Source organism: Nelusetta ayraudi, unplaced genomic scaffold, assembly GCF_046127955.1.
Source record: "Nelusetta ayraudi isolate G7.1 ecotype Tasmania unplaced genomic scaffold, CSIRO-AGI_Nayr_v1 ptg000016l, whole genome shotgun sequence".
NCBI lineage: Eukaryota > Metazoa > Chordata > Actinopteri > Tetraodontiformes > Monacanthidae > Nelusetta > Nelusetta ayraudi.
The window spans coordinates 7,626,081-7,641,612 of NW_027466066.1; the positions used below are offsets into that span (position 1 = coordinate 7,626,081).

At 46.8% G+C, this 15,532-nt stretch overlaps 1 protein-coding gene across 1 annotated transcript; it reads right to left on the minus strand.

The window, feature by feature from the left end:
* Nucleotides 1–3,202: 3,202 nt before the first annotated feature.
* On the minus strand, nucleotides 3,203–15,114 carry LOC142887026 (dual specificity mitogen-activated protein kinase kinase 6-like). Its single transcript, XM_076024345.1, has 12 exons — nucleotides 14,979–15,114; nucleotides 10,254–10,320; nucleotides 9,779–9,827; nucleotides 9,558–9,671; nucleotides 9,016–9,135; nucleotides 8,703–8,819; nucleotides 8,035–8,086; nucleotides 7,778–7,905; nucleotides 6,886–6,963; nucleotides 6,113–6,252; nucleotides 5,288–5,333; nucleotides 3,203–5,177 (listed from the first exon to the last, which is right to left on the minus strand). Exons 1-12 carry the CDS (start codon nucleotides 14,995–14,997, stop codon nucleotides 5,100–5,102), a joined length of 1,008 nt encoding a protein of 335 aa, XP_075880460.1. The 5' UTR covers nucleotides 14,998–15,114; the 3' UTR covers nucleotides 3,203–5,099.
* Nucleotides 15,115–15,532: the final 418 nt, after the last annotated feature.

Below are 15,532 nucleotides of genomic sequence, written 5' to 3' on the forward strand. Positions count from 1 at the left end.
GGTGTCATCATTGGCCAGCGTTCACGAGTGGAAGACGGACAAGTTCAGCCTTTCATGTTAAAATACCACAAAGGTCTGTTTTCTTTTTCGAGTTCCCACAACTGGAATTAAATGTTGCATAAAGCTGATCGCACGGCGTTCCGTCCAGTTCACATCAACCTTTTCTTTTCTTCCCTCTTGTGTCTAACTTCAAAACCTAACCTGCTGTCACGCCACGCGTCCGCTCTTACGTTAACTCCTAAAGTGGCTGCTCTTCTTTTTCCCCCCTGCACGCTAACATGAAGGGACGGCAGCTTAATGGCCTTCTGACATAACATCCAACCTTTTGTGGCGGCTATACAATATGTGCATGTTTGCGTGTATGAGCCGAGCTCAGACACCCGGCGAATCTTGCCTGTATTGAGACGACTCGGGGCCACTCGACCCGTCGTGTCCAGTCCATAGAGGAGCCAGTGAGCGTCAACACGCACCGCCCGGCCCAGACACCGACCCTCCCCTCCCCTGCCCCACCCCGTGCAATCGGAGCCCGACTTGTTGCATAAGGTTATGTGGCGTCAGCCCTACAACTCGGGAAGATCGCCTTCCATAAAGGCTCCTCGAGATTCTGACTTTCTGCCATGTGTCCAGCTGGTGGACGGCGGAGATACTTATGCAACAACTTCCTGCAGCTCGTGGGTCTGTGCACACCATGAAAAGGCCATGCCTCCCCCCCCCACCAGCAAGGAGCAGATGGATGCGGATACAGGCCATGAAATATTGCTCCAAATTGTCCCAAAGCTCCTGCAAAGTCTATAAAGCAATAAAAAAGAAACAGGTTACAAAGCGGAATGATAAGAATTGACAAACGGCTGCCTGGAGCCTTGTGTTTGTCGCACCCTAATGAGTTTTCTGGATGGCGGCAAAACGCTGCCTGGCGCTTTCCAGGACGCGGTCAGGTCACAAGATCGTGAGATCTGGCAGAAGAGCGAAGGGGTTCTCCCAAAATGGGGAAGCCGCTGGAAGAACCGTGACGCTCTCTGCCATGTGATTGGTCGGGGGGGGGGAATTGGCCTGTGAGTGTTTTTACGCACAAACAAAAAAATTCTAAAAAGCACAGCAACAATTATATTCATATTTACATTACATACCTTCAAATTCCAAATTGCGTGATCATTGCAGATGCACAGTAACAGGCAGTGAAAGTGGATTTGAATATTCATGTGCATCCTAAGTCTGTTCATGGCTTGTGTTTCGCTAGATGGTATTTGGCTTAAAACAATTCAAAGGAACCAACGTAGTGCTCTTGAAAGTAAATATAATATAAATATAATTGAGCAGTACTACACTAACTTGAATCGGCGCATTGGTTTGAATTTGTGCACAGGAATTGTTTAACCTGGTTGAATCCAACACCTGCTCTACTGTCTTGCATTCACAACATTCACTTACCATTAGAGAGAAAACAAGCCACAACTGTTACTGTCACTGTTAACCCGCTGCACTACTTCAAAACGCCCAGAGACGGAGCTCCTCGCACTGCACCGCACCAAGACAACCGACGGTAAAGCAGGCGGCCTGGATGTCGCCTGTCCTTCCTCTCCTCACACGCCAGTCTCTTCTTATGTAAGTTTGCGACAAAGGCCCTCCTTCCCTAAAAAGAGCGTCTTTTGGTTTTTTGGGGGCTGGCGGAGCACTCTCGCCGCACCACTCTGAGCGGCATTGACTTTCCTCATCCTGGCATGTCATCCACCGCTTTGAGGGATGTGCTGGCGGCGCAGAGTGCTCGGCGCAAAGTGAGGCCTTTGTCCCCGGCTGTTGTCGGCAGCGGCGGCAGAAAGAAGCACTCAGGAGGGAGGCATCAAAACAACTCGGCCCCTCTATTCACGCCGCGTCCCCGGGATTCACGACTCGCCGGGAAGGCCCCGTGTTCACTTGTGCACACTTGCGTAAGGTTGTCGGCCCTGAAATCAACCAGAGGGCCGCTAAGCAAAGTCTACAAGTTGACTTTGAATATATAGCAGCTAGGAATGCAAATCATCGATTCATTCATTAATCGGTAGTTGGTTGACCTTATCGATCGGTTAACGATTAATTGATAAGCGGCGATTTTTCATGAGAACCTAAACTTCACAATGAAAAATGTGTAAGGAACACATTGTTTAACCCTTAAATAATGTTGAGGGATCAATGTGACCAATTCTTACATTAGAGAACAGAAAGAACACGCTAAACATTTATCCTTTGACTTTAAGTTGACTTCTAATGGGTCACATTTCAAAAAAAGTTGTTTAAAAGCAACTTGTTCTAGGCATACAGGTATGCACCACGACATTCAACAATTTTTTTCAATTATTTCAATTTAATCGATTAATTGATAACATCCCTAATAGCCGCTAAAATGCAAACCTAAAAGCGCTTGTCGCTAACTGGTCCCATATAATATCCATTTGCAGGTCCAGTGAAGTGGCCCCGTGCGATTTATGATCCCAAATACATGACACAGACAAACAGTGACGAACAGCATGTTCAGCATGTGGTTTCCTTTTTGTTGGACCTCCTCCACGTTGAGGAGGCAAAACCAAAGTGGTGTCCATCACCTGGAATATCACTAACCTGGAAGGTGTGTCAGTGAGGTATCAATGCCCTTTGTGACATCACAGGGGGCTGCTGAGGAGAAATCATTTCCTTCTTCAATCACATCCTGACATCAGCTGGATAAGTCGGCCTCAGGCACGCCCCCTTACATCTCCTCTAGAGCCTGTAGGTGGGGCTGCCGGTGACACGGACGTAAAAGAACCAAGTAGGTGAAGAAACTGCACGACTTGAAATGGAATTTTTTTTTCTTTTTAGTGCTCATGCAGCAGGCGTGTCCATGTTGCACTATATTACCATAAACTCTTGACTGCAGACAAGTATAAAGGTGCAAAGCCGTATTCATGACTGCCTTTCTTTTTTTTAAAAAAAAAAAAAACCCAAACACAAGCACACAAATTGTGCACTTGCTGTACTTTATTGTGATCAAAGAGTTCTTTTCTGTTTTTGTTGTGGTGCTCAATTTGATTTTAATTAATATACTTCTCAATATTTCAACTCTTATCTTGTTTGAAGACTCTGGGCAGCACCATTGCATGAGAGGCGCTACATAAAACAACACTATACCGTTATTATTAACATTACTGTCATTATCATAATCATCACCATGAACACCAGGGTACAGATGGACTTACTGAACAATAAAACCTTTAATTTTTTTGCCTTTCCATAGTTCAAGTTTGTCATTCCCACCCATTGCAAAAGGTGGCAAACAGAGTGAAGGAGTAAGAGGTAGAGCAAGTGTTCCATTCTCATTGTGAACAGTGTAAAAATTCACTTTTACACACCAAGGGAATGACCATCCAAAGAAGGCAGACTTTAAAAAAAAAAAAGAAAAAAAAAGGCCCTAAACTAAAAATTGAAAACAATAAACAGCAGCTTCTTTGCGGCATCGCTAGCTTTTCCCTTATTTATTCACAATTATAAATACTCCAAACTCGCTAACTCTCGATAAAGGTTGCACTACAGTGTAAACCACGGAGACGATGGGCGCCGGAGGGAGGAGATGGTGGAGGAAGAGGAGGGCCAAGTGTGGCAGTATGCGTCGACGTTGTGATAGTCTCTCTTGGTGAGATGGGAGACAGCCCAGCGTGGCTCGGGCCTTTGAGCCGGAGGGAAACCGCTATGCATAGTGAGGGCCAACAGAAGACACGCGGCTGCCGGACCAGCACCGCCACGCACTGGAAAAAAAAAAAAAAAAAACGGGAATGGGGCTCTCTTGGTCTGGCAAATGACGAGGGTTACGAATCTGGGGAGAAAAACAAACCAGGGCAGGGGCAGGCGAGCGGGAGGGAGGGAGGGAGGATCGCCTCTGTGTCTCGGAGGCCGTAGAAACCTGAGCGACGGAGCCTGACAGCACATCAGCCCAAAATAAGCCTCAGACTGTCGGCTGGCCCAGTGTGAGTGTGAGTGTGAGTGTGAGTGGCTGGGTGTTTGTGGGTCACACTGCATCAAAATAAATACCCACCACTCAACAGCGCTGCCAGGTTGGGACAATGCCATGTTACATTTAAAAAAAAAAAAAAAAAAAAAGGAGATTGTATTTACATTTTAACACATAAATTATTTCCCAAACATACTGTCTGTGTAATGCATAATAAAGACTCTGGAAGTGGAGAAAAAAAGAAGCTACGAGTAGCTCCAAAAAGAAAAGGAAAATTTCAAACAGAGCAATGCAGAAATGAAATCAACTCACGGGTGGAATCGAGAGGAGGAGGAGGAGGAGGAGGAGAAAAACAGACCCGGCAATTTGCGGGGACGATTGGCGAAATGGCACACAGAGGAAGGTGAAGTTGAGAGCTCCATTCTGAGACCCCGGAATTATCATTCAGGGGAACCACAATGGCGACGCCGACTTCCAATAGAAGGTAAAAAACCCATCCGCTAAGACTAGCACACGTACATTCGTACGTGATGCCAAAAACAAAACAAAACGAGAAACAACAACATGAAAATGCGTATGCATAATATAACTTTCATCACACTCACACGAAAAAAAAAAAAAAAAGAAATCCACCTTAACTTTTACGCAAAGGAAGTCCCAAAAAATTCATACAACATGTGTCACAAAGAATTATTGGCTGGCTCTGTCAGTTCTGGACAGAGAGATTGAAGTGAGAGGAAAAAGAAAGAAAAAAATAATAATAAAGAAACATATTTAACAAATAACCCAAAACACAGAAAAACCATGACGTTGGTTCAGTTCTTATTCGTCATGTGGATATTTGCACACACAGGAAGCTCGGGGGAGTGATTTAAACCCTTCCAGTGAGGGTTTGTATTCTAAACCACTCTCCAGTGCTGCTGGGCTGCTGTCAGTCCTTTAGCTCACTCCCCCGCAGTGTGTGGGTGCACCAGTCTGTCATTCCAGTGAGAGCTTGGATTTTTTTTTTTCTTTCTTTCTTTTTTTTCTAAAATTTTTTTTTAAAAGGTAGGCCATTGGTGCGGGTTTTTTTTTTTCCTTTTTTTTTTCCGAGAGGTCCCCCGCCTACCCTGGTGGTTGGAGGGCGGAGCTTGATGGGAGCTCATCAGTCATCCAGGACGACCTTGACAAAACTGGCCACGTCCGTCTCTTTGGCGTCGTGCAGGGTGAAAAAGGGATGTTGCTGCAGCGGAGAAATGAGGAAATGTTTTTTTATTTTTTTTTTATTTTTCGTGGCTTACAACAAATCAAGCAAAGTGAAAGGTAAAGCAAAAAGCAAAGCAAACTACTCACCATTAACTCTGTGTAAGCTGGTCTTTCATTTGGTTTCTTTCTTAAGCTGTAGGAACACAACGAAAAGAAAAAGTGAGAAAAACAATAAACGACCTGCAGACGTTAACGTAAGGCTGCAGCTCCACACAGGCAGCAAAGTCATTGCTTCTCCTGGAGAACACAGATAGAACACTGACCCCTGCTGTTCCAGCTAGGAGAACTGGAAGCACTAAAGGTCCAACATCACAAGCTGCGTTTCCATTACCCCAAGAATATCGCAAACCCAAATATCGCAATAAAAAAACTGGTCATAAAAACACCTACACTTCGAAAAGCCTCTCAAATATGCTTCTGACGCTCTCATGAGGTGGTTTTTCAGACGTATCCATATGGAGGTATATTGCAAAAGTGTCATGGAAACACTTTTTTGCATTTATGCGTCAGCGGACATGACGCTCGGGTTCACGTGACCAGTTCACTTCAAGTGAAAATGGCGCATTATGTTTGGACGAAGGAGGAGATTTTTTTGCAAGTGATCAAAGAGAAAAACATAACAACCATTCTTGACAGCAAACAAACGTAAACAAACAAAAGCAAACGTAATTCTTGTAAATCTCGGTACAAGATTTTTGAAATATAGTTTTTATTTTTGGAAACACGGTAATGGAAAAGCAGCTACATGTTGTCCAGTGTTATATTGTCATTAATAAAATTTTCCAGGAAGTGTGCGCGAAAACACTCGTTTGTGTAATATATATATGTGATGTCACAAAGGGCAGACCCACTGATACGTCCGTATCTAGCAGGTGTCTGCACCTTGTTTTATTTCGCGACGGGCTCGCTCACCACTGGGAGATGAAGTCTACAAACTCGGGGGAGAATCGGTCCGCCGGCAGCTGCGGGGACTCCTCGTCCACCACCTGTTTGAGCTGCTGGAACGGAGTGCCCCACGAGTCGTAGGGGAACTTCAAAATGGCCAGCTCGATCTGCGGAAAGGAAAGACCAGAGGGTCGGAAACGCTGCAAACCTCGTCTGTGCGTCCAAAGGACAGGGAGGGGGTTTACAATACATTGCGTTGGTTCCAGAGGCACCAAATCATGAGCTCTGTGCGGAGAATGGCCCACATACCAGATATCTTCAGACTGGAGATGATTAGAAAACTTCACAACTGAAGCTGCATCACCTACACTACCAGTCAAAGGTTTGGACACACCTGCTACTTCTTTATCTTTACTACTTCCTACACTGTAGATACATACTGAAGACATCAAATATATGACCAACATATGTGGATTAATGTGGCAAAAGAAAAAAAAAGTTAAATACCTAAATATGTTCTGTTATACATATTTTATATGAAGGGTGGCCATTCAAGATCATCTAAAATATAAAACTTGTTTGAGTTACATATGTGTTCATTCATAGTTTTGGTGCCTTGAGTGACAATCTGCAATGCAAATTAGTCATGAAAATGAAAGAAAAAGCATGAAATCAGAAGTACTTCACTGGTAGTGTAGGTGAACTCAGAGGACTCATTAGCTGCACAGCGGAGAAATTAAATGGGCATCAGTGCTTTGAAGAAGACAGAGAGCTTCACTCTGGCCGCCGTGCTGACTCACCATGGTGATGCCGAGGCTCCATATGTCCGACTTGACACTGTAGCCCTTCTGGTTAAGGTCTGGGTTGATGCGTTCGGGCTGAAAGATCACAAAGAGGGAAAGAATCACTGACTTTGCATCCAGAGGGTCATCAACAAGCAGGACACGCTGCTTCACAGAGGTTGGCTTTCACAGGCTCCAACTCTAAACTTCTTACACCCTCTACTGGCACAGGGGAGGCATTACACAACCTCCGCCGGGCTCTAGTCTGTGACTTGGTTCCTCTTGCTGCAGAACAAGGTATTCATAAAATTGGCTTCCTGTTTCAAATGCGACACATTTCTAGCAGGCAGATCGACTGCGTTTCACCGGAGCAGGAAAGACCCAACACAGACACTTTGCTTTAGTCAAAACAGTCTGTGCTGCGTTCGAGCTCTGATTGTGGGATTAAAGATGAAGTTGGGATGAAAATAAGAGTAACAAATCTGTCAGGTAACAAAAGAAAAAAGAAAAAAATCAGTATGATTGAGTGGACTGTGACTTAAGTGCTGAGCCCGGCCAAGTCATTTCCTCTCTCACCAATTTGGGCCAGAAATGACCAGCGATAAATAAAGATTTATCTCTGCCTGGACACGGTGAACATTTTAACGCTTTTAATGATTTTATGACCTTTAATGCTGCAGCTGACTGCAGCATCGAGGAAAGTGCAGGTAGAGATGGGCTTATCAAGTCTAACTGGCTGCTGGAGTGCAGAGAGGAACTAAAACAACCTGAACATTGTGCACTCGCACCAGAGCAACCACAAGAGCTCTCAACACTCAACCACGTTTTTCCTGCTCTTCTAAATACCTGGAATGTCCAAAAGCCAGGACTGGTTATTACTGTTTCATGTCTGCGTGAGCCCCCAACCTACCGCCATGTAGGGCTTGCAGCCTGCATCCAATGTCTTGGCCACCGAGTCCACCAGGTGGCCGCTGATGCCGAAGTCGCACATTTTCACTTGGCCCAGAGTGTTGATCAGAACATTGGAGGGCTTCACGTCTGCACGTACACACAACAGTGGGGCAGCAATGAGAGATGTTGCAAGTAGAGTTAAAATCAAAACAACAGCAGCAGCAGCAGCAGCAGCAGCAGCAGCAGCATTTTGCATCAAAGTTAACGTGCGATTACCTCTGTGTATCACCGACAGCTTACTGTGTAGGTGCTCTAATGCCTTGACAATCTGTGGAGCAAACACACTCTGGTTGAGGAAGAGGCCTAGTTTCACAACAATAAACGCAAGAGACCCAAATAAACATACTTGGAATTGGTGGCCGGCTGACACCTGGTTAGTTGAAGTTACAGTTCAATACATTTTCTCCAGTGCGGCCTGTGTCAATGTGAAAATTGAGGAAATACGACTCCACGGTGCATGCAGCTCACTAGAGCCTGCACCGCACAAACGCTGATGACGTGGCCAACGGCCTCGAACCTAATGAAAGTGTGCAGCGGCCGGTTGTGTGCGTGCACTGTGGACATTCATTTCAGAAACCACGGCTGAAGTGCAGAAAGGCAGCACTTCTTTAAAATCACAGCTGCTGCTGTATTACAAAGTTGCGCAAAAATAACACGTACAATTAAAAAAAAAAAACAACTACAACAATAGCAAACTGTTGAGTTGAGCAAGGCATGATGGGAGATGTGGGTGGTTAAGATTGAAAAAACAAAACAAAAACAAAATCGGTTTAGGATCAGGTTAACTTTGAGAATTCATTCACTGATAGATATTAGAGCTAGAACTCAGAATCCCAGAGAACAAAGTGATGTAGTCTCCATGCAAGGGCAACGACAGAACGTACTGCTACTGTAATCTTCCCCAAGATGTTCTCCTGGATGGTTTTGCCTTTCTCGATGACCTTCTTGTAGAATTTATCCAGAGACGTGTCCATCAGTTCCATGCAGATCCAAACGTCCCCCTGGAAACACGACGCAAAATTTATCCAGCAAGAAGGGAGATTGGCACACACACACAAACACACAGCAACAACTACAGACTATTTACAGGCAGATCCATCAGTATAATGGAAGTACAGAGTTTTGGACACTGGGCTGTGAGATGCTATTAAGGATTATTTTTAATAAAAAAAAACCCAAAATAAAACATTGACTGACCTCTCTGAAGAGGGCGCCATAGAAGGTCACAGTGTAGAAGCAGTCTACCGTCCGCATGCAAATATCCAGGTCCATCAGGAGCCTCTTCTGCTCCAGAGTGTTGACTGTGGCACGAATCCTCTGCAGAAGGAACAAACGCCACAGCAGCCGTCAGTAGCCGGCGTTTCCACTACGCCTGGAATTGCGCAAAACTTGGAAGAAAATTTCGAAAAACCTCTTTTTCAGATGTATCAATATAGAGGTACATTGCAAAAGTGTCATGGAAAAATGTTTTTCGCATTTACACGTCAGCGGACGTGGCGTACAGGGTCACCTGACCAGTTCACTTGAAAACAGCCAAGAGGAGGAGATGGAATATTTTTCAAATCTTTATTTAGTTATCGTCTCGTTTTAGTCAGAAGAAAAAGGTTGTTGACAATAGCTATAAAGAAAATCTTTCGTCAACAAAATGAACACTGCGGTAATGTCTTTTGACGCAGTTCAAACTGTGGCTCCGTCCCCATGTGAGGCCAAATGAAGCAGCAAATCCTTCACCAGCTCACCTTCACAGCCATGATGACCCCGCTGGGCACGTGTCTCATCTTGTCCACCACTCCATACGCTCCCCTCCCCAGCTCCTCAATCTGCTCCAGGTCATCTGCCAACACCACAAAGTTCTGGGCGAGCGGGAGAAAGGAGGACGTTACTGCACATATTCATTACGCTCAACACGTAGAAAATACACACACACAAAAAAAAGAGGGTGTGGATCTGACAGCTTTACCTGGTCTCCAATTTTAACACAAGCTTTTGAGTCGAGGTCTCGAGGGGGCCTGCCGGGTGTGAGGGAGAGAAAAAAAAAGAGAAACAATTATTAACTTAAATGATCCGAGTGTGCACCCGGCCTCTGTAAAGCCATGCAACCTCTGACGCTTGAAATTAGTGGTGGCACAAATTGAGCCCAGCTGTAAATGGACTGCAGAGGCGGTGCATTTCCTACAAAGTTATTATTCCAAAACATTGCCTTACATGAAAAAAAAAAAAAAAAAAAAAAAATATATATATATATATATATATATATATACACATATATATGTATTTGCAACAGCCTGACCAGGATTGACTTGGGGGCAAACTCTGAAATCAATTTAGGTGAATATTAAAAACGAAATATTGGAAAACGCATTGCTTTACAGTTAAGGAAAGTGCAGAGTTTCCCGCATTTTATCATTGAACATGTGATGCAATTTAAATCTTACGTTGCTGCAGGAGTGGGCTGTGCAAAGACTTCTTTGGCCAGCCTCAGCCCAGGGTTCTTCTTCTTCCCTGAGAGACACGAAAAGAAAGAAATAAGTAAAACAGCCTCCCTCGATTGACAAGTAATTGATTGACAATTAATCGATAATCAATTAACTGTTAGCATCCCTATGTGAGACCATTTTATCTTAAAACATACAGGTTTACCATGTGTTCAAATCATCCTATGCAAGCATGCAAATGCAATTGTGACAGATTTGTGTTTAACATGAAAAATGGATTCACGTCTTCACCCAGAAACTTCAAGATAACACATTCCGGACACCAAGTCACAACCACACCTTCACGTTATCACACTTCCGAGTCTGAATCTAATAAAAACCAACTCGGGTCAAGCTCAAAGCGAACAACCCAACTGGACTTCGGGGTCCAGTTATAACCGCACCTCTATGAAACGCAACACAAACACAACAACACGACGGTCAATTCCAGGGGGTTCCTGCCGCTGCAGGACGGCCGCTGCCTGCGATCATGTAAACAAGCCGAGGCCTCGGCGCCTCGGCAAAAATGGACTTTGCTTGTTTCCACCTGCCCTTGTTTGGCCTGTTGATAGGGAACCTGGGCTCCTCTTGTGTTTTGAAAGGCGTGCTGTCTGGGTAAGGATCAATCTCAGGCTGCCTCTGACACGGGCTGAAGCCGATGAGCTGTTATCTAGCTGCAGATTAGGTGTACTCAGAGCAGAATCCCTGCAACAGAGGCTGGCGGACAAAATGACTAATCGACAATGGTATGATGACTCAAATGGCGGTGTGTGTGTGTGTGTGTGTGTGTGTGTGTGTGTGTGTGTGTGTGCGTGCAGAGGACGGGGGTGTTCAAGAGAATCAAGCTTTTCCTTCCTGTCGAGATTTTTTTTTTTTTTTTGAGCCTCCATTGCTGCAATCACAGCCATCTTTTGCAAGTTGTCATATTTGTTTTCCCGCCAACACTGCGACTCCCCTCCTGTGTTCAGTCAGCGACAGTGCTCCATTCATGAACTTCACATTTCCCGGCAGGCCGCCTGCGAGAATTCCCACAAGCCGCCTGGCCAGGATGACACAGCCACCGCGGCCAGCAAGGAAACAAAACGTCTTCTCCCCACACGGCAACCAGCGTGTTCGCTCTTGTTGCAGCAGGGTCGTCACCGGGGAACAGAAGAAGAAGAAGAAGAAGAAGAAGAAGAAGAAGAAGAAGAAAAAAAAATCTCTTAACCCTGTGCATGCGTGTGTGTTTGTGTGTGTGTGTGTGTGTGTGTGTGTGTGTGTGTGTGTGTGTGTGTGTAAGCTTTCGCCCCTCTGGGATATGATGAGAAACAGTTTAGACCTGGCTGGTTATTTCCTGTTCTTGTCCTGCTGCACGCCAGGCTGGGCAATTACACCCCCCCTCTTCCTCCTCCTCCTCCCCCTCACCCGGAGGAGAAAACTGGTTTAATGCGCAAACAAGTGGCCTTCCCTTCAGAGCAGCGGCGGCTCTGTGGGGAAACTCAAAGTGTCGTGGAAACACTTTTTTTGGATTTACACGTCAGCGGACGTGACGAGTTCACTTCAAGTGAAAAAGCTAAATGTTTTGTACCCCCATCCTCAAAGTGGGGTCTCCAGGAGGAGATTTTACGAGAATTACGGCTCACACGTTTCACACCATTCAATGAAAAACGGCTGTAAACTGCAATTGCACTTTGTCAAAATTTTAGAAATGTCGCTTTTATTTTGCGAAAAACTGTAATGGAAACGTAGCTACTCTGGCCTTGTGTTTGCCATTCGCCACGCCGTATAGAGGAAGTCAGATTGAGTAAACCCCCCCCCCACTACAACCACTATCTTGATCAAGCTGGGAAGGAAGTGGGTTCCCCACAAGATTTCTGATTATCCAGCCGACTGTTGAAACATCAGACAGGTCCGTCCTTGCGCTCGGCGTCTCTAAAAATAGCTCCGACATTGAGTGGACAGTCGACGGCGGTCTCATGTGGCCGGCAGCGATTCAAGTGTGATTTACTCACTCACACACACACGCCGCGACAGAAATAGACGTTGCATTTCCTCCGCGTGGGATCAAGTATGAGCGCTCGGGAGCCGTCCGATGACCTGACGGGGGAAGATGAAGACTAAAGGGGCTTTTGTTCATGCAGCGAAATCGCAGTTGCATGCAACTGTGCAGGAAGGAAGAAGCTGGAGTTTTAGCATGCAGCTCAGCTTACCCCACCCCTCCTCCCCGTGCACAGCGCTTTAATTTAGCTCCGGGATGCATTTACAGTCGAGCATTAATGGACTTGCAATGCTGGCGGCCCCTCTCAGGTGGCAGCGACTGCAGGGATACAAATCAAAGGCAGCGCGACTGGACACGTCCGCCTCACAACACAACAACTGCCTGCCACGGACCCCTTTGGGAAATATGATGTCACCACACTGGGCCCGGCAAGCTCACTAGTCGGCTTCATGGGACCCTCGTGGTAGACGGGCCTGCAGCAGCCTACCTCTACTTGCGCCGCAGCTGGCGTGTGTGACAGGGCGGCGACGGAAATAATGACAAAGTTCTCAGAATCCCCTGGAAAGGGAGAAGCAGCCACTGCTGAAGAAATAAATCACTGGGAGCTTGTCTGATAAACATGCAAGATGCAACTGTGTTCTGCAGCCTTCCATTTCCCCTCCGTTGCACAGCGCCATTATAACCTTTGGTTCATTGATATAAACTACACTTATCGGTAAAAGCTGAAAATCCGTCACATATTAGGAGCGGGAACGCTGATAAAAACGTCCGCCGTTGCTTGCAAAAGTCCATTAGCAAGAGCAGCGGCAATTAAAAATGCTCATGTGAGCTTCTGCAGCCAGCGAGCAGGAACACCAAGAACAAAGCAGCTGGCTTGTGTCAAGCAGACGTGTTCGGAACAAGCCCTGCAAAAGAAGATGAAGAAAACCTACTGCTTTGATAAACATTAATGCCTTTGTGCAGCAGACGCTTTGCGGTAACTCAAGCAAAGCTGACTTTGATGCACGTTCCGAGCGCAACCAGCAGCCGTCGGGAAACCAGGATCAAAAAAAAAAAAAAAAGTCCTGTGGAAACCACCTCGCGGTGCAGAAATAACGTCATGCAGACAAGAATTTCTGGATTGTGCATGGGATCAAAGTGCCAATAGCTGTGTGGCGAGTCACCATCAGGAAGCTCCAGCCCTCAGAGTAGGTCCATATAGAGAAAAGGATGAGTCATGCACAGATAATCTTCCTCACCACCCCGATCGAGAGCAGTCAGCGAGAGGAGGGCATGAGCAGCAAACACACATTCGGGCCTTCACCTTGAGAGGCGCGTGCAAAGGGAGGAGGTGAAAAAAACAAAACAAAACAGAAGAAGCAACTTTTAGACAGGACACTTCAGGGCCCCCCCTGTTTTCCCTTTTTTTCCCCCCCTGTGCACAGAGCAGCAGGGTGTCTGCTTGCAGGGAGCGCAAACTGTCAACAAAGAGAGGAGTCTGCGCTGCCGTGTGGCTGCTGCAAGTCAAAACATGCCATGGTAGGCCAAAAGGCTGTGATTGCCCGGGCCAATCTGCACCGCCCTCCCCTCAAACAGCAGTGTGTGTGTGTGTGTGTGTGCACTCCCCACCATAGTAACGCTACTATGATTGTGTAACAGCACAAGCGGTGAACTTGAAATGTAAATTGACATCATCCTCACCACCACCATCATCATCGTCGTCGTGCTCGAGCGTTGTGTGTGACGCAGAGAAAAGAGCCTCGATTCCCCCCCACCCCCTTTGGTTCAGGATGCGCGCGCGCGCGCGTACGTGTGTCTTTTAACATAACAATGGGGCAACAGTTCTCACAAAGCGCAAAGTGATTGACTTACAGTAAGAGGCGGAAGCAAAGCCGAGCAAGGGCAACAACAAAACACACACACACACACACACACACACACACACACACACACACACACACACACACACACACACACACACACACACACACACACACACGGGGAATTCCTAACACTGGGAATGCAAGCGGTGGGATTCTGTTTACCATCCCACCCCCAAAGTTTTTCCTGCGCCACAAAAGAGGGGCTGAAAGCCGATGAGGACAACCGGAGGAGTCGAGGAGGCCTAAGAAACACAAACACCTGTAGTCCCGCTGCTGTGCTTTCTCTTTTAGCCGCCGTGAGAGACAAAATAGCACCGCCACGAGCAGAAGGGAACGACCTGGCTGATAATAACAACCTGGCGACAAAAAGACAAAGGGGGCAAAAAAAAAAAGGGGGGGGGGGGGGGGACGGACGAAAAAGTCCCCCCGTGTCCTGGAAACATGCGTTACCTAAACGCAACACGGGGAAGTTGACGCGGGGCGATGCGCGGTCAATAAAGGGGGGGGGGGGGAGAAGCAGAAATCAGTGGTTTAGCTCCGGGATAAAATACCGGCACACAGTCGGTAGAAAACTTTGCATGAAGGCAAAGAGAAGGAAGACATGCTGGCGGCTAGCCCTCCTCCTCCTTCCCTCCTTCACCCTCCTCCTCCTCTCAGACATGCAGCTCTCCCTCCACCTGGCAAGGTTACGTTGCTCAAAAGTAGCTAGCGTCGACGTCGTCTTTTCACTCCCTCCCCACCCCTCCGCTCACCCCTCCACTCGACCCGAATGTGCAGCCGTACGCGAGCGTGTGCGGTTTTGTTTTGTTTTTTTTTCACTCCGCAAAAGAGTGCGCAAACACTTACCTCCTTTGGACAGAGACATTTCCCCTTTGCTTTGATGAGGAGGGGGGGAAGGGAAGCACAAAGACTTTTGCCTTCTTCTTTTTCCTACTCCCTCCCTCCCTGCATCGAGCCCTACAGCCGCTCACGATCGGAGCAGGCTTCTGCAAAAGGAAAGAAGAAGAAGAAGAGTGGGGGGGGGGGGGGAGAGAGAGAGAGAGAGAGAGAAAAAAAAAACCTCAAACTCAAAAATCGGCCTCCGTGCAGCCCGCGAGCTTCGATCGGCGGCTGAGCGCGTTCAGCGATCGATGGTCGAGCGAATGCACAACTTTAAATGGAGGAGGCGCAGCGCGTGCGGCTCGAGTGAGTTTGCTAACAAAACCTGCACTTTTAGGGTGGCCAAAGTCTGACAGCTGAGGGTTCCAGCGACGACATGGCGTACTTCCTGTCTCGCGCGAGGCATTGTGGGGCGCGTAGTCCTGCGTTTCCTCCGAGTGCCGGGCCTCCAAAATAAAAGCGCAGGACCTCGTCATTTTTCAGTAGTGAGTGACAAATTACCGTGAAACGTAAATTTATTG

Excerpts from the sequence above, each read along its gene's own strand:
- LOC142887026 (XM_076024345.1), bottom strand. Across the intron at positions 7,906-8,034 it reads GCTGTCGGTGATACACAGAG|ACGTGAAGCCCTCCAATGTT; the intron begins GTAATCGCACGT and ends GTGTACGTGCAG. Across the intron at positions 6,253-6,885 it reads GGAGCCTCGGCATCACCATG|ATCGAGCTGGCCATTTTGAA; the intron begins GTGAGTCAGCAC and ends TCCTTTCCGCAG.